The sequence below is a fragment of the Cyprinus carpio genome, unplaced genomic scaffold, assembly GCF_018340385.1.
Source record: "Cyprinus carpio isolate SPL01 unplaced genomic scaffold, ASM1834038v1 S000006451, whole genome shotgun sequence".
In the NCBI taxonomy this organism is placed as follows: domain Eukaryota; kingdom Metazoa; phylum Chordata; class Actinopteri; order Cypriniformes; family Cyprinidae; genus Cyprinus; species Cyprinus carpio.
In genome coordinates this window covers 1-19,114 of record NW_024879133.1, presented here as the reverse complement: position 1 = coordinate 19,114, position 19,114 = coordinate 1, and the positions used below count along the sequence as shown (strand labels likewise).

The window sequence follows — 19,114 nt, the reverse complement described above, 5'->3', positions numbered from 1 at the left end:
GTGCAGTGCAACGCCATGCGTAACACATGGAGGGGTAACAGTTTTTCTAGTACCCCTCATGTCTTGAAAATGTAGAATCACTACAACCGAAAACATCATTTGCATGTACATTGATTTTACAATACACTGTTTTTAGATCTAGTGAGTGTGAATCAGGCTTCTGTGTTCGGCTCAGGACAAACAGTGCAGTTGCACAAACCTGATCGTAATACTTTACCACATGGTGTCCTCACTCAGGTTCTTGTGTCCCGTCTCATACTGCTATGAATGCCAGTGTAGTTCTCACTCACATCCAGCTTGATTATAAAAAATCACTAAATAGTATTTTTTTTTTATCAAAATCCATTTTCTATACTTTCAATGAGCCTTGCTGGCCCAATATGAATTGCAATACTTTCTTTTAAATAAGATTATTTAATTATTAAATTGTAAATGAATTGTAAAAGTCCACATTACATAAAATTATGAGAGCGTTAACATTAATAATAGTATAAATAGTCGTAGGTCAGTCAGATTGTTTATTCAGCATCGACTGCATGAAATGATCAAAAGTCAAGTCAAGAACCCTTATTTGTATAAGCACTTTATACAATACTGGATGCGTCAAGCAGCTTTCCGGTGTTAAGCTGGAAAAATGTTGGTCAATAAATAATGCAAGAAGACAATAACAAAGAGTCATTGTTTCAGCTAAAGGCAGTTCATTGATGATTCAGTTCCAGCTCTCTTTGACCTGTTATGTCATTCATCATGTTACAAAAATATTTCTGTGACAGAATAAGTGGTGCTTCTTTTGAAAACCTTTCTATTCCCTGAAGAATCCTGGAAAAATTACAGTTTACAAATAGACGTCTTTTTTTGTTATTCTTTCGGTTTTCCACATAAATATTTAAGCGGCAGGCACACCGTTTTGAAGACTGTATAATGATGCTGAAAACTTCAGATGTAAAAAAATTTAATAATATTTGCCAATTTGACTCTGTTTTACTGTATCTTTGATCAAAATAAATGCAGCCTTAGCCTGGTGTGCAGTTAGAGGACTTAGAAAACATTCAAAATCTTAACCGACCCACAAAACGTTTGAATGGGTAGTGTTAATATGATAAAACAGAAAAGAGTGATCTATCTTAATAGTGTCTCCTTTGAAATAAAACAAAAGAGCAACATAGAGACTTTTGCAGAAGCCAGGAAAAATAAGAGCCTAATTTCGTATATAGAGTTTAAGAACATGTCCTAGATTGTCTCAAATTGTGCTCAGATTTGCCACATGACTACCCAAAGTCTGCATCAAGTGTCTCAGATTTCAGTATGAAGTACTCAAATCCTTCCCAAATCCTAAGCCCTGGGCTATTATAGCTCTGTAAATCTTACAGTACATCACCAATCATCTCATTTGTTTGCATTAGTATTTCTGAGACAGTTTCTAAAAAACTCTCTCTTAAGCTATAAAAAGAACAACCCCATAAAAAGCCATTTTTTCTTTCCTTTACACTTCTTAGAATTGTTTTGGATGTTAATATTGTTGTCATTTGCTATTATGGGAGTATCTTTATTGTCTAGTGTTGCCACGTTAGAACTAGTAAAAAATAGCTGTTATTTATGATGTATTTTGTTCGACTCATGTATTCATGTCTGAAACAGACTTCAATTATTTCCATGAATGAATTCAGCTGGCTGTGTATGAGGGTGCTATAATAAAATCTTAACCGATTTATTTAATTATTGAGTGATTTGTCCTTTAATGCCTTTTGTGTAAGAGTTGACTGTCAACAGAGGCACGTTTAAATCCCGTCCTCCACTTCGTATTAAAACCAATGGGCGAAACGAAATCCCTTCATCACACAGAGGTCAAAATTTCCCCCACACAATTTGATGAGGACAAAGACATCAAAAATTAATCACGCTCAAAGAAGAGTGAGGGGAGGAGAGCAAGCATGGATGGCCCAGACAGACGTAGTCCCTCTCATTCTACCCCGGACAACCGTGAGTTGAGCGAGAGACAGATGATTACAAGGGAACACTGACGCGTATTGTGGGGACCCTGGAACGTCACAGAGACAGAATGCGAAAGCTTAAAGTGGAGCTGTATTAGAATGAAAGGCGCAAAATGGCGAAACTCTGCCCACGCCCCGCCGCCCACGGCAACCAACCCCCACTCCAGATGTGCTAGTTTTTGTTTTTCAGGGAGTCGGCTTTATTATAAAAGTACACGTCGACACACGCGCTTGGTCAACACCTTGATGGAGTCCAGCTGTCCAATTACACCTCAGATATTTACAGTCTTGAATCATTTTACAGTGATCTAACAAAGATTGAGGGACCGGAGTTAGCATGTTTGTTCCCTAACTCTTTGTTAGCGACCGTAATGGACACGTGGATCCCACACCTTTTTCACTTAAAGATGTAAAGTTTGAGATCCTAACTTGAATGCACACATCTGCCCTCCTCCTAGCTGGCGGGACGGTAGTGTCTCACGTCCTGTCGTTTTCTCCTGTCCATATCAGTATGAGCACGAAACCCCTGTGAGTGCTTTTTTATGGTCTCTTATCTGTTCTGTTTAAACTGCCACTCCAACTCCCCAATTCCTCTTCACATACTGGGTAAATATAACCCCCCTCCTTTAAATCACGAGATATTAAATAAACAGTGAAGCTTATCTGCGATATGCAAACTAATATAGCCTACTGTATGTTCTCCTCTCAATCCATGACAAGTCAGGGGATTCCCTCACGTCCTCTGAGATCAAAAAACGACATTGAACTCGCCGTTTGGAGATTACCATCAGTTCTCTTCATCCTCCTTATTTCCTGGGATACCAAAGTGTGTTATCATTTTTCCTTTTCGTAATGGATGACTACCGTATCTCTGTCACTCGCTGATATAAATACGAAGTTTATAGGGACATGTTTCTGTGTAGACCATCTCAGATCTGGAGGTCTTGGAGATATCGCACTCAGTTTTTTGTTTTGTTTTGGTTTGGGTAGTAAACTTGAGTATCCTTTCGTCTTATATATCATTTACATTTTAAGTCAGTTTAAGTTTCTTATTAACAGTATTGTAGTGTTTGAGGGAGACTTTTACTTTGGATGCTCCGTTGTATTGACTGCCTACCTGGTGGTCGAGAGAGTCAATCATGCTTTTTACCTGTTTTTTTCTTTTTTTTTGCTCTGTTTCCTCCTCTTCATTGGTGTATGTATCTTCCTGAACGGAATGTGCTTCTGCCGTTCAGCACACAAGTCAGGGAATGCTTGCTCTACACAGGTAATCCTAACCTTAACATACCTATTTCAATAATTGCAAATGAGTTTCAGCTTCTTTTTTTCTGAGCTGCAGTGTTTAGATGTTAGGATGTGCTGCTTTCTTATGTCAACGTGGCTATTTGGAATCAGTCAATCTTTTTTTTAGTTGGTGTGGTGATGTTACAATAAAACTTTATGCCTTTTATTTCAGGGCATTTATTTTGCACTGCAAGTGTACTGTGTTTTTTATTCCTAAAGAGCAAAGACTGGCTTGAGGTAATGGCAATAAGTGTGTTCATGTGTCTGTGTGTGTGTTTTTGTCTATTTTAGGGAACAGAAAGCATGGGTTGTGCCTTGAAATGAATTCTGATGGCTCCGTCAGAGGGTCCCCAGTAATGAAGCGTAACTGTAAGCAACTGCTGAAAACAGGAGTTAACAAGCACAGTTTACTGTAAGAGTACTATTGTAATCATGTAACCATCATTATAGCCTTACTTCTCAGAATACCTTATCAGAAAAAGATAATGATTCACAATATCTGTGATAGCATGGGTTATGGAAATAATAACAATAATTGTTGATGTTATGAAAATATTTTATAGTGGCAGCGGTTGTTAATATAGCAGTCCAAAGGTGATGTGTGTGGATTGCTGACGGAAGTGTGCTGTTGTTTGCTGCTCTGCAGGTGTGCTGAACCTGCGCTCAGTGAAAGCGGGTGAGACGGTCATCCAGAGTGAGGCTACATCTCTCTTCCTCTGCGTGGATGATGAAGACAACTTGAAAGGACAGGTCTGAACATACTAACGTCTTCACAGATTTGAAATATCCGGTAGATTATGTTAAAAATGAGAAAAAAAAAAGTTGAAAAAAAAAAGACAATTAGTTAAAAAGACACCATTCTGGTGTAGCAGAGAGAAAGCAGTGTATACATAAAGTGGATACTTGCATTTACTATTTTTCCATTTAAAAGCAAATTGTACAAGGAAAATATTAAATTTTATAATATAAAATGTTATTTAAAATAATTAAGCTAATTAATAATACCTTAAATAGTTAAGTTAATAGGTTTTTCATTTTTTAAGAAATTAATACTTTTATTTAGCAGCGAGGCATTAAATTGATCAAAAGAATCCTGAAAAAAATCTATCATGGTTTTTACAAAAAATTATGCTGTTTTCAAAATTGAGGATAAATATCAGATAATGATACTGAAAATTCAGGTTTCCCATCAGAGAAACAAACTGCATTTTTTAATTATATATAAAATATTGATATAACATATTGACCAAATAAATGCAACCTTGGTACTGAGTTTTGTTTTCTTTTTCAGCTGCATTACTCTGAAGGAGACTGCACCTTTCAGGAATTGCTACTGGAGAATGGATATTCTTTTTTCCTTTCTCCACACTCTAATCATCCTGTGTCACTCCTCTCAAAGCAGTCTGGGCAGAAACACAGTGCCCCATATTCTCAGTTCCTCCCCCTTATGAACAGTCAGTTGGCGGGGAAAGAAGAGGACATCCAGATACAGGACGTGAAACATTATATTAAGGACATAAACCTGGACTCTGACGACCCACTAGGAATAGGACATAAGTCACAAATCCAGACTGTCGTCAGTCCCAGTCTGCATACTAAGAAATGAGGACTGGAGAACAACCTCGGTTTGGGGGCATGCTTTTAAATTTAAGATTTAAAAGGTTTGATACTGTTACTATTATGTGAACTGTATTTATTATATGTGTTATGGCCTAAGTTACTAACATGCAAGCTTAAGTTAACTTGAATATGTTATATGAAACAATCCTATTCCAGTTATATTCTTTTAAATATGATTTCTTTAACCTGAAAATGCTGCTTCTCAGCTGGGAGACAGAAACAATTCCCCACTTTCAGGTTTCGTTTGGAGGTTTGGTAGACCACTGCCCAGTCCTTTACAGTATTGATTTATCGTACGTGATTACAAAATTTTAATAAATAGTAGGACAAAAATGGCTCCTAACAGCTGTTATACAATTGCCATAGATGCACACCCACGATATTATATATGTACAGTACTTGTATATGCCGGAGAGCGTAAAAGCCCTTTGTTGAAACCAACGCACCCACTACACATTACTTCATCACAAAGCGCATTATACCAACAATGCCCAGGAACAAGCAGTTTACACACCAAGAAATCTGTGAAGCCTAGAATGATTAGCCCTTAAGAACGTCTTTCACATACCACTTGAACCAAAAATCTGCTGGCACAGTCATGGAGGCTGCAACCTGGGTGACAACCGACCAGAGCCTACTTTATAACATGGGGACACCCCAATGGCTCGTCATCTTACAAAATAAGGGTCCGAGAGAGATTGCGTGGACAATTCCATATGCAAGATTCTTTACCGCCCAAAGGTGCGAATGCTTTTATTGAACACACACAGCTAGCCTTATCCTATAAATATTTGCCCAAAGCAATTACTTGATGATCGATCGCGCTCTATGTAACAAATAAAAATAGTTGCCAAAAAGTAAATACATCATATGATTTAAGGTTTACGGTCGTGATGTCAAAATAAACGGTTCGTTACCAGAGCAATCGTTAGGCCACAGTTTTACCCAGCTTTTTCTAGACTAGAAAGACAATTGTTTTTTGGTAAACTTCGTCATACCTTTCTATTGGATACTGATTCTGCAATTTTTGTAACCTTCTTCTCAGACATCCTCTTCGTAGATCGTTTCTGTTTCTCGTATTTATTCCTTAACATAATCCCCATATTATTCAGTGCAGTCACCTGCGAGGCTACGCGCTCGGCCAGGGCCCCCCCACCCAACGGGAAGGCGTAATTGCTTCGTTCACAGATGACAATCTCTCCTGCAGATATTATCTCGCTAGGGGCCTCTTTTCCGATCCGTCACGACCTTGGCCAGACATCCTCACGGCCCCGAATGACCACGCGGCCGAAGCAGGAAAAGCTACGCACACGGAAGCAGTGGATCACAACGGTGCTCAGGTGTAGCAACGTGGCGCCGAGAACGGCTAGTCACACTTAACGAGAGGGGCACAGACTCATCTCCCTATAGGGCCGTGCCTCCTTTCGAGGGAACAACGATCTTTTGACTTCTCTTTCTCCTGTCTCTCCAGGCCCTTAATCAGCATCTCTATATCTTCTACCTTCCAAAGGGCGGTGCCTGACAGTGTAGGATTCCTGGTTGTCTCACACTCCATTATCACACGGGGCTAGACGTAGCGGAAGTTGGAAACAATTACGGGAAACGGGAAGCGAGGTAGGTAGAACGCCACAGACGGCGGATAGCCACACATGGAGCCCACCAGCTTTCCACCACAGTATTGGGTCTCAATGTCTTGCCATACCCCACTGTCGTCATTGGAGACCACTCCCCCAGCCCACCAGAAGGGCCTTCTGGGATCATGTCTGTGAAGGCTGCTTCCTGGGTTGTACACCTCAGCAAACAGGTACCACGGCCCGAAGGAGAACAGGGATGACTACGATGAAGAGGAAGTAAGATGAGCAGCGGGCACCAGCCTCTCACAGATGGCCTTCAGCGTCTGGCCAAGGATTTCTGAAGGGCCTCCCTCGGGACCACATACACCTCAAATCCCCCCGGTGTCCGAGCAGTGGCGAGAAGTTGAAGATCCTTGGCGCCCACCCTCGTCCTCCTACTCACACGACATAGGAGACACACGACGGAATGAACCCCTTATGATCGCCAGGGACCACATGGATGGACGTCGCTCCCTCTAGGCACTTGGGGGAACCGCTCCGTGGCGAGCGTGACGAAAGTAGGTGCAGAACATGATTTGCGGAAGGCAGTATATAATGGTCATCACATCTTGAAGACAAGGGGCCATGCTTACTGAGATGATTATTTGCTTTTTGTTTGAGCGCAGGGGTAGAACACAGCCTGTTCTAATCACTAGCCTCAAAGGAGAACCAGCAGATACACACCTGGTCTCCCACCAGGAAGAATGGATCTTGAAAGGGAGAGGACCATTAGGCTCTGCAAGGTTACTGTTCCTACGCCCGGATAGCCTGGTATGCCATTTGCTGCCCCCCCCAAAAGAGACCAGAGAAAAGAAATGAGATATGGATAATTGGATACAAACCTTATGACATTCGAAAAACATACTAGGCAAGATCGGCTGGATGTATAAAGTGCATTTTGCCATATCTATCTACTGGTGTGAGGCTGTTTATCTTTCTGTGTGGGGCAGCTGTGGCTTGATGGTTTTAGAGAGTTGGACGTGTAACCACAGGTCCAGGTAATTCCACCGAGGTTCGTAGCTCCCCTACCGCCGTCTCCCCTATGGTCTGTGGCAGGAGTCTGTAGGTGAGGGACCTCCTAGCACTGAGCCACACTATGTAGATTCATTTCCCACCAGTGACACATGAAGCTCAACACCAACACACCGCAACTCCCATGCTCTCTTCCACCCTCATCAATGCTGAAGTGCCCTTGAGCAAGGCACTGAACCCCCAGTTTGCTCCCAGGGCACTGGATATATAGCTGCCCACTGCTCGGGTGTGTGTTCATGGTGTGATCACTTTCTCACTGCTGTGTGTGTACCCTTTGGATGGGGGTAAATGCAGAGCACCAATTCCGAGTATGGGTTACCATACTTGGCAAATGTCACCACTTTCACTGAGAGTTCTTATTTTGTGTGCTTTTAAGGATATTTGAGATTATTTTACAACCTATTACTTTTAATTTTCTGTGCATCTGTGTGTGTGTGTGTGTGTGTGTGTTGGTGTGTGTTGGTGTGTGTGTGTTGTGCTGTATTGGGGAACAAATTTGGAACCAGAAGTGAGCTAAATCGTGACAGAAACTTTTGTGAGACATCCTCAAAAACTGTATAAAATTTACATCACATTGACAGCACACGGAACGACATTATGTGTTCCTTTACATTTGGACAGAACGAAATTGTCAGAACTATATCTTTAAATCAATAATTAACGTTTTTTGTATGTGAACGGTCCTTAAAAGTGTGTAATAAAATAAAAGATGAACAAATAAATAAATAAACAACACAACCAAAGAGGAAGCATGGAGTTCGTAATAAAACCTGAATCAATATTGGCTTGGCCTTTTCAGGGTTCACACAGTCTCAGAGATTGGAAAGGCTTTTTAAAAAACGTGACCCAGGCGATTTTTATTGGTAATTATTTCTCTTAATCTCACACCGTAACAGCTTAAGGGGAATTCTGTCGAACCAGAGACAGAGCAGCCATGTATGCTCTCTAACAGTAGTATGAACTCAGTTATATGATGAATTCAGGGTTGAAACGTTGTCAGACGAGCAATCTTGTCCACTGTCCTCGTGTTATCGACTCTGTTGTAATGTTTCGTAACTTTCATGACTTCATTTATTTAAAACACATGAAGCTTGGCAATAAGTCAAAACAACAGCATAATGGTGACAGCCTTTTTCGATTGGCGATGTTTTATTTAGTTAAGTAATGTAGATTTAGTGCTTCCTCCTCAGAAACACATTCATCCATGCAGACTCAGAGGAACAGAGCATGGCAACTTTTTATTTTTGTTTTCTTTAAACACGCTTTGAGAGGGCATACAGTGTATTACATTCTGTCGCTTAAGTCTCGTAATAAAAACGTTATATCCATCGAAAGCTCATTTCTGAGACTACTGTTTGAGGGCCAACACATTTGTTGCCTAAACAACGTGCTGACTGAAAACAAATCGTTGCCCATTTGACACCCACTTCTTATGTGACGTGTGAATGTCCCATTCTGCTTTTAGGGTCACAGTACATGAACTTTCAGCTGCAAAAGGTCAATCAGTTGTGCTCTTTATCACTTTGACTCCATAAAAAAATGACTCGTAAGTGAGGATGTGAGTTAAACAGGTAACCAGAAGTAGGGGTATATTTCCACTATGTATCCAGTAAACCAACCCTATAATCTTACTTAAGTTTCCAGTCATTATAACACAAAGCTAAACGTGTGTGTCTGAATTGGGGAAAAACAGATGTTTTAACTAGTAAGACAGAGCGATTAGAAGATATGGACAGTGCAGATGTTAGTCTCGTATGGCACGTCGTGTGGTGTTAATCATGGTCTCATGGTGCTAGCTGGCTATTAAGTGTTCCCTATCTACAGAAGCTTAGCTGTTGCTAAAGTCATCATACTTTGATGTGAAAGTGTGTTTCCATTCCTATTTCCCAGCATTTGAGGGTGTCTGTTTATTAATACAAGCTCCTGTGTCTGTGTTAATATGCTCTGAAGGGTTGTCCTTACTCTAAAAATAACACCTTAGATCGTCTAAGGTGATGAAAACTTGAGAATGTACCATCTCTCGGCTCAACCGCTTTAGTTACTGGTCTGAAGCCATGCAGAATTTATGAGCTGCTTTGGCAGCATGTTGAGGTTGCAGTCTTGTGCCGAAGCAGTGGGAAACTAATTTGATACTCTTTACTACGTTCCACTCCTTGCTCCCAAACCCACCCTGTGTCTCTCTATTTGCCCTCACTCGATCAAGCACAGACGCTCTTTCATACTGTCCACCTGTCATCTTGTCATTTCTCATCTCCTTCCCTTTTTTCTAAGTGTGTAGGCCGCTTGCTTCTCTCCATGGACACGTCACTTGACTGTTTCCCACCCCCCCAATGTCTCTATTCCACAATCTGTGTATCAGAATTTAACGACACGTCTAAAATAAGTCTGCAGCAATAAACATACACTTCTCTTCTGCTTACCTGAACTTTTCATCTGTCTGTTTTCCTTTTATGCCAACTTCTAACACTTTTGTGGACTTCCCCTCATTTGTGTGTGATTTGAAATTTGTATGTGAAACTATATATAGTCAGTAAGTAAGTCAGTTTTTGTGTTCAAAAAAGTTTAGCGTTTAGCATTACAACTTTGGTAACTATTACGACGTAAAAGAAAAAAAAGAAAACATATCATGGATGAATCGTTCACAATAAGATCAAGATGACATGCACTCTTAATAACATTCTTAGCAAAGAGGTTTTTTTTTTTTTTTTCTTTTTTAGAGCTAAGGTGAAATTTCATTCATGCTAACTTTAAATAATATATTAATATTTATACATTTTATTTTATTTGTGCTCATTCATTCGTCATATGCTTAGCAACCCATCTGCTTTCCCATGCTACCAGCCCATTGTAACATTATTTCGTATTACTATGGCTTGAGTTAATCTGTTTTGGACATTATGTGTACCTTTTTTAATGAAAAAAAATTAATCCTGCATTTTCTCTATCGGGAATATCAACTGGTTAACAGTTTTTGCTAGACTCCTGGTCAAACACTGTAACATTGACATGTCTTTCACTGACTCCTCTCACCTCTCTCAGAACCTCCTTCTCTACTCTGAAAATCAGGCAGCGTCTCCAAAAAGAAGATGAGGATAGAGACCACAGATCACCATCACGCTGATGATGGCGATGATGCGGGCGCCTCCAGAGGAAAAACTCGGGGTGCTCAACGAGCATCCACAGCTTGCGCTGGCGATCTCATTGTCTGGCAGGGGTCGAGGCCTCCTCCTTGGGGAAGACCCTCGTCTCTTTGAAGCGGAACATGATGATCCTCTCCCAGCTCATAAAAGCGCAGTTCATCCATGAAGACGTCCAGAGGCACATTGGCAGGCCGCCGTAACCGGACCTCCGGACTGATAGAAGTAAAGGATGGCGTCAACAGCAGAATCGATTGCGGTCCAGGAAGATCTCATTTCGGAGTGGATCAAAGTAGCGCAGACGTCGAATGAGGGTCACCGAGCAGAGAGTCAGGGAAACTGGGGCCAGGTTCGAATCTGTGTCTCGTAGCGCATGACGCGACACATTGATGGCCAGACGTTCAGACAAGCGCCCAGCCTCCTCTCCACATTGAACCAGATCTCGATTCTCTCTCTGCTTCTCACACCTTCTCTTGTGCCACCCTTTTCTGCCCCTTTAGTTGCGCTGGTCCATTGAGGTTCTTGTCACTTTCGCTGATTCTCTCTTCTACTTGGTTTTTGCCCTCCATTTCCCTCCGTCTGATTCTTCTCCTTCTCCTTGTGTCCATCTCTTCTTCTTTCTTGTTCACTCAGTATGTTTTATTGAGTAGAAAACACAAAAACAAATCTCATTCGCATCACAGTAATGTATTAATAAATAAAACAAACAATCTATATATAAATCTATATAACTAATACACAACCGTTCAAAAGTTTGGCGGCAAATTTAAATGAAATTGTAAATTTAAAACATTTGTCACTTAATTACATTTTATTAATTGCATTTACACTCTGAAAATGCCAAAAAAAGGGGACATAATTACAAATACAACCAACAAATAACATGTTGAATTTTATGTGAAAGTAGAAAGATCTGAAATAGTAAACTTTCTTGAAAAACAAACTCCAATAATCCTTTTGTGTTCATTTACAACAAAATGCATTTTTACAGATTATGTGTAATGCAATTTAATTTGAATACATTAAAATAAAAATAAAAACACATTTTGATAATGCAAAATACTTTTAGCTAGTTTTCTAATTGGTTATAGTTGAATTAAAGTGTGTAATAGACTGTGTAATAGAAAGATAATCTGCTTTACAACAAGGACATTTATACAATCCCGTTCACAGTTATGTGTAACTGAAGATGGTTATCCATACTGAAATACTTTCTGCAGAAACCTTCTCCTGCCGTCTCCATGAAATCATATACAAACATTTCTATGTACCTCCTATCCGAACCCTGTGTTGACTCCCGGAGACAGATCCCAGTATCCACTTTCGGAACGCCTCACCCCTGAGAATAAGACTACAAGATGCTTCTAGTGGACAAATAAAACAGATAATAGCAAATTAAATTCTAAAATAAGATAATTAAACAAATTAAATTTGCCCCAACAAAAAAAATAATAAAAATTAACGACTATCAAACCATTCCTGTTAACAGAACCAGTTTATGTGAAGACATCAAAATTATCAAAACACCATTTAGTTATAAAACAAGGGACTTAAATGAAGGGCCGGATGAAAATGTTACAACACAAAAGCATCACAATCCCTTGTAAGTAAATATCTTCGCCAAAAATTCCGAAATTTGGTATTGAGTGTTGATGGGTCACTGAAAAGTTTCTGAGAAGACACTCGATTTGTCCGCTCCCACTTACCCTCTGCCCAGCTTGTGTCCGTAAATCCAGAATAGTTACCCCAGGCTAAGTCGTGGTTTCTGTCCCTACTTGCGCAAACCACACCCATGAGCTGTGTATGCTTACTATCCCCCTTTCTGCAATGACGGTGCGACCCTATGAGTCCAACAGGAGGTGTGTTCTGCTGTACCCTGAATACACAAACCTCCTGTCCCTCCACTCGGTCAGCGCCGGTAAGGATACTTAAACCTGTTTGTAGGTCACTGTCTTCAACAGACTCTCTAACGCTGACATTGCAGTGCTGGGGAATGCTGTCGTGCTGGAAAAAATTCAATCCAGAGCCCTGTCCCCTCAATAGATCACTGTCCCAAACACCTTTAAAATGCCTGTCTCTCTCAGTTTTATCTCTTTCGTTTATGATTGTACAAGTTTTGTTTTTTCATGCCTGAATGATAGGTTTTGCAATTTTGTTATTTTATCCCACCCCAGCATTTTATGCCAGGATTTTTTTTTTTTTTTTTTTTTCATAATAATTTTTTTTTTTTTTTTTTTTTTTTGCCCCCCCAAAAATTGGGGTTTATGGTGTTAAGGACTTGTATTGGAAAGATGTATCCTAATAAATAAAGCAAAATTAAAGTTTTTCAAGGCCAGTTGTGTATTTCTTTTGTAGTACATTTTTTTTTTTTAGTCGTATGCAGTTCATGATTATGAATTAAAAAAGATACATGTAAGGGATAATCAATGGATTCTGCCATACATTAAAGGATTGTAAAAGTGGAGGCAAAGAACCACCTGATGCGAAGTAGAATCTGCAATCTCACGACCTCTCTCTCTTCCTCTTTGCTCTCTCTCTCTCTGTCACTGTGTTATGTGTGGGTGTTTGTGTGTGTTGTGTGTATGTGATGTGTGTTGTGTGTGTGTGTTGCGAGCGTGCGACGTGCATCAATATAAAGCAGCGCATTAATATAAAACGGTTGATTAAACTGACTTGGAAATACCTGTGCAATTAAAACACGGTTTTAATTGCATACTGGCCAGCCAATCAGAACTCGAGTATTCAGACAGACCATGGAATAATAAAATAAAATATGCTATTATCCCTAGCACACTCTAAAGTAAGTGCATTATATCATGATGATTTAAGCGATGTGATAAATAAGTGATAGATATAAGTAAAGAATATATAATAAAATAATAATAAGTTAGAGCCCCCCTGCCAAACAATAGTACTAAAAGATAAGTATATAGATTTAAGAAAGCTTTAGCAGTTTAATAATTTCTGGTTTTAGGATACAGTTTGTTCCATATTTGAGAAAGGTTTTTGCATATTAAAATTGAGGGCAATATACTAAATACTAATGTACTTTTGTGCTATTTTGTGTGAACAATGATAATTATTGATTTTAAATGAATTTTACAATAATTTAAATATGATGTAGCCTGTATGTACCTTTTCATTTTATGATACGTAGACGACATTCAAACAAACATGTCACAGTTTAGTATTTATCATTGTCATATCTCTTACACTGAAGCCTTAATCATTGTGATGATTGAGAGTTTTGGACAGAACAACGACTGAGGTGGGCGTAAGCCGTACGGTGTTATTCACCTTGATTTTTTTATTTTTTACTCGTTTTTTGTAACTGTGGAACAAAGTATATAAAAGTACAGGTTACGATTACTTTGTGTATCATATGTATAAAATTAACGAAGTGTGTGTTTAAATACAGTTATCCAGCTTTCCGATCCTCACCCACACATGCTCCAACCATAAACAGCTCATCAACCACACAGTAAGTTACACGCATGCTCCAGTTTAAAGCAGCGGTTTCTGCACCTCAGACATGGTCCGACAGAGACCGTTCCAGTTCAGTCTACGTAGATGCTTTGGAGCTTGGAGCACCTTATGTGAGCACGCGCGTGTTAAGTTTAAGAAGAGTTTGTGAAGGAAACCAGAACATGGACCATATTTCAGATCGATTCCCCCCCCCCCCCCCCCCCCCCAGTCGGACTTGGCGAACTGGTTCCTCAAGTTCACTAAATAGCTTCAAAATAAGGATTCGTCCAGGGAAGCGACTCATCTCTAGATTGACTCCACACCCCACATGACATCGGTAACACATCTCGCAGATGATTCTAGTATATTAGGAACCGACAATACTCCGAGCAGACTCCTTGTCAGACCTTGTGTCAGGACATTTGAATATTATGTTGTCAATTAGCTGCTATATGTACTCATAAGTGACCGTTGTAAGTACTCGCTAGGAGCATGGCTGTGTGCATCAGCGCGTATCTCAAACAAGTTTGTCATCCGGTTACTGGGAGGCACAACTCAGGGGGGGGAAAGGGCATTGCAAGGGGCTCCATCAGTTAAAAGTCGAATTTGGGTAAGGGTTAATGCTATTTTATCTTTACATTACGTATAATCGACGAAAGAAATTGAGAGTTAAGTAACAAGTTTACTTCGTGTTTGCTTTTTTGCAGTGCAAAACACGAGCCAAAAGTTGTGTTCTGCGCACTAGAGAGTATGTTGAAACTGATTTATAATAGCCTTTTAACTATACGTTTCTTTCAGTCAGGGTAAATGCACTAACCACGGTTCCCTCTTTTGGATTATAGTTTTTTGTCTAAGCTGACTTGTCAGCTTGGCCAGTCTCTTGCAATCTGTGCTGAATCAGGAAAGGACCCCGGATCGCAGCCACTTTTGTGTCATGTGATCGTTGACAAACGGAGGATTGACATCAAGGTCTATCCTCCTCACGACGTTCATAAGTCGTCTCCGTCCTACACTTTTATCGTTCCTTTTTCTTCTTAAACTTAATAGAGCAAAGTACAGAATGCAGAGGAAACGGATTACAATAATAGTAAATACTTAACTAACTAAAGTACAGTTAAAAATGAACCCTTTTTCAAGTTTTTTATTGTTATTATTATTTTCTCATGTTTGAAAAGGCCTCCATATGAAACTTGCGATCTTGCTGCTGTGGTGCCTGGGTTAGGCCTTTTAAAACAACGAGATCACGAATTACAATGTTGTTTTTTAATTTTATTTCTATAATCCATAAGGACTTTCAAAACAACTATGTCCTCTAGTTCTAAATGTATTGTTCTCATATTAATTGCCATATCTTGTCTTGCAAGCGATTTATCATATGTGTGGTTGCGTGTGAGAGGTTTTTGGACATTAGGACTGTTTGGTGAACAAATGCGAGTGGCGTAAGTCAAAGTTTTTTTAGTTATTATTATTATTGATTTATTTTACATAATAGAAACAATTCATTTTTTTTTCTAAGTAAATGTCTGATCATAATTAGAGAATTCATTATTATGTGACTCCTCTATTCAGCCCCCCTCAAGAGCCACAGAGAAAACCAATGCGGAGTAGTTTAGAGCTCTGCTTAAGCTGACCCTCATCATGTTCCTTCCTTGTTCAAAGGTAAGGAAGGTCGTACGGTTAGCATGTAAAATAAATTGGTCTGTGAGACCTTGTTGTGCTAGACTGCCCACATTTTTTTATTTTTACACTCCTTTTCCTTACCTCGGGTCAGTATGCACTGCGGATCTGCGGTAGAAGCACAAGGAAACATAATTGAAATTTAGTCCAGCCTTGTCGCGTCCATAGGCGATAACCGACGCGGCCTCTATGATGGCAATCAATGGTGAGTTTCCCCTGCTGTACGAGGCTTTACTTGCTGCATCTTACGCAAGTGTGGACAGTTACCCAAGTATAGATGTCACATATGATCCATCAAGGGGGCCATCACTGCCAGACTAAAGCATATTGGCTGTTGGACGCGAGAGTCGCTATTCAAATGTGAGAGTGAAACTGGTGAGACCCCGACATTCTAAAGCTGGTCCTTGACTTCTTTGGTATATCTTAATCTCAATATTTTCTAATTCCAGTGTGACTGTTCTATCTGTGTGAAACATGCTGTTTACTAACATTCAAACTTCTTTATCGCAGTTCTCCATATGCAGTGATTCAAATACGCGTCTGTGGGAGGGTTGCAGGCTCACCTCAGAAGAAGCGCTGCTTGTACAACTTTATAGGGACCCGGATGGAAAAATGCTCAGGTAAGTTTCATAAGGCTAAATGAGCAATAGAAGAAGGTGTTCTGCGACTATATATAGTACAGTAACATACTTCTATTCAAACAGCTGATGTTGGTTTCGAATGGGAACGGATGACTGAGAGATGGATTAGCTGCCATCTTTCTTGGCAGCTGTAGTGTGCCACTTAGCTGTTACAGGGATAGATTTGTTTCTACGTGGAGGGATGGTGAACTGGAACTACGGCTTCAAAAGCCAATCCGAACCAGACTGAAATGGAAAGGTCCATGAAATGACTTTGAAGATTTTATCTAAATCATTGAACCATTCACTCATTTGCAACGAATTGGACACGGGACTTATATTTTGAATGTGTTTAAGCTTAATTATTAACAATACATTCTTGAACGTTTACTTAACTTAAGCAATTAAAAACATGTATATTTCGACACTTGCCATTTCATACTCATGCTGCTCATTAGCAGGAAATGGTTTGCATAACTGTTCATTTTAAATTACGCCTGAGGTTTGTAGTATTATGAGCATATGACTTTTGGGGAATCCATGAAATATCTTAATCCTTAATCCAAAATGAGTTTTCATTGTGTTTTAAATGCAAAATATTCGTTAAAATATTATATGAAAGGGACCTCACTGTGAATTACAATGTGCAACGATTTACTGATGTTTACAGAACACATTCCCTGGGAACCAGTTTGTTGGACAATGATCCAATTTAAACTGTGATGTATGAGTTGTCAAAACTTTATGAGACTTACATGTTGTGATTGCTTCATACATTGGATTTTCTAAAATATTTTGTGAGTAAGGTAAAAAGCTTAATAATTTACAGGTTGTAGTTATTTCTATATTATGCCTAATTAGAGAATGAATCTGTCATATACTAGTTGTGACTCTCTTGATCTCATAAATGATTTGTAGTCAATTAAATCTATGGTGAGTCCTTACCTGTCTTAACAGTGGACACATGTGCTGCTTTTAGGGTACAACGCGCATAAGTAAACAATAAGACTGGAGAGCGTACAATCTACATAATAAAGACTTAATGAACATTTTGTTGAACAGAAAATTAATTTAAAGAACGAACATCCTAAATTACGCTAAATAGCATTAGTGGAAAACTAGGTCTGTGCAATCTAAAGCTACCCAGGCTTTTTACAATAGTGACACAACACAGTGTGACAGGCATATGTTTTATTTCATCGCTAGCAAGGGTATTGACATACAACATATTTCTTCAAATGTCCAGAAGCCAATCATTTAACAGGATCACTTGTAACTTAACAGCCTCAATAAATGGCAATGAAATGCTTAATGCTTCAACTCATACCCTGTTTAACCCCGCTGATTGCGTAAATGTGACCCTACTGTCTTATCCAATGTCAGATGGAGAGCTCCCTCACGCCTACACTCGGGTTATTCAACCCTTTGATGTGAGTGGCAATAGTTTTTGTGTCTGTAACATTGATATGACTTTAGTAATTCATGTGTAATCCAGACGATAAATATTATGCATGAATAACCGGACTATTTATTAAACCCTACACATAGAGCGTTGAGAAATATTACTTATCTAGAAGGCCTGTGAGTTTCAGGTGTAATTTCACAAGGCTATATACCTGACATAATAACATTAGATATTTCAAACGAGCCTTCTGATGCAAAATAGCACACTGGCCTGTGTTGAAAAATTATGCGAATGGCACTTTCATGAAAAGTGAAAGACACTTTTTTAACGATTCAAACCCTGCGCACATTGCTTGTATTTCTTAAGGGGTCGCAATCCGGAACGCAGAGATCAGTAGTCCGGGCTGCTGCTCCCACTCGGACTGTTTACCAGTGATCAATCTCCACACCGACAGGCTATGGCAGCGATCAGGACACCCCGGTGCAGTTCAAGATCCTTTCGAGCTATACACCCGCCGTCACATCTCAAACCTACTTCTTTCATAATTAATGGCTCTGTCTAAAGGACTACTCTCGACAGAATAAAGAGCGTTTAGTATCGCAGAAAGGATTTAGCAGCTTTAAGCTGCAGATCATCGTCGTTGCAATCGACAACAGCAACTTTCAATATCAGATGCGCGGGATGCAAGTTTAAGCTTTTGTTTTATATTTGGATAAAACCTCAGAGGGTCAGTTTGTTGATTGTCACTTGAATTGAGTTTATACGCAAATCTGCCGGTAAACTCGGCAACGCGGATTAGGCTGCGTTGTGAACGAGAGCAGCATTCCACGTATTCAGTATGACACGCACGCGCCTATGGCACAGCCGTTTTAACAATTATCATAAAAATATACAAAATAAATCTTTTTTTTATGTTTCCAGACACAACAAACCAAGCGCTTCTCCTCTCTTCTCCTCTCTCTGTATCATTCTATATTAGTAATTAAGAAGTTAGTAATAATAATACGATAATGACGAGTAGGTTTATGGTTTATTTTAGCAAGATAGATACTATTTTTCCAGTAAGCGCTAATCAATGGTCTTTCACGTTGAAATGAGTCACTAGTATTCATTACTATGTCCTATCCGACATGTAATATTTCACTTTTGCTGGTTATCTTTGCAAATATAGTCAGTAGGAAACACTTGTATTAACAAACCGCTTCTGACTAGGGTAATAAACTTGTTGCTGGTACGTATTCCTGTTTCACGTGACACTTATCATGCCGTG

General features: G+C 39.5%; 1 protein-coding gene across 1 annotated transcript; it reads left to right on the top strand.

Moving 5' to 3' along the window:
* Window positions 1-3,135: 3,135 nt before the first annotated feature.
* On the top strand, window positions 3,136-4,887 carry LOC109053049 (fibroblast growth factor 21-like). The gene is made up of 4 exons (XM_019070478.2): window positions 3,136-3,258; window positions 3,567-3,644; window positions 3,922-4,025; window positions 4,567-4,887. The coding sequence occupies exons 1-4, from the start codon at window positions 3,189-3,191 to the stop codon at window positions 4,879-4,881; spliced, it is 567 nt and encodes a 188-aa protein (XP_018926023.1). The 5' UTR covers window positions 3,136-3,188; the 3' UTR covers window positions 4,882-4,887.
* The last annotated feature ends 14,227 nt before the right edge of the window (window positions 4,888-19,114 follow it).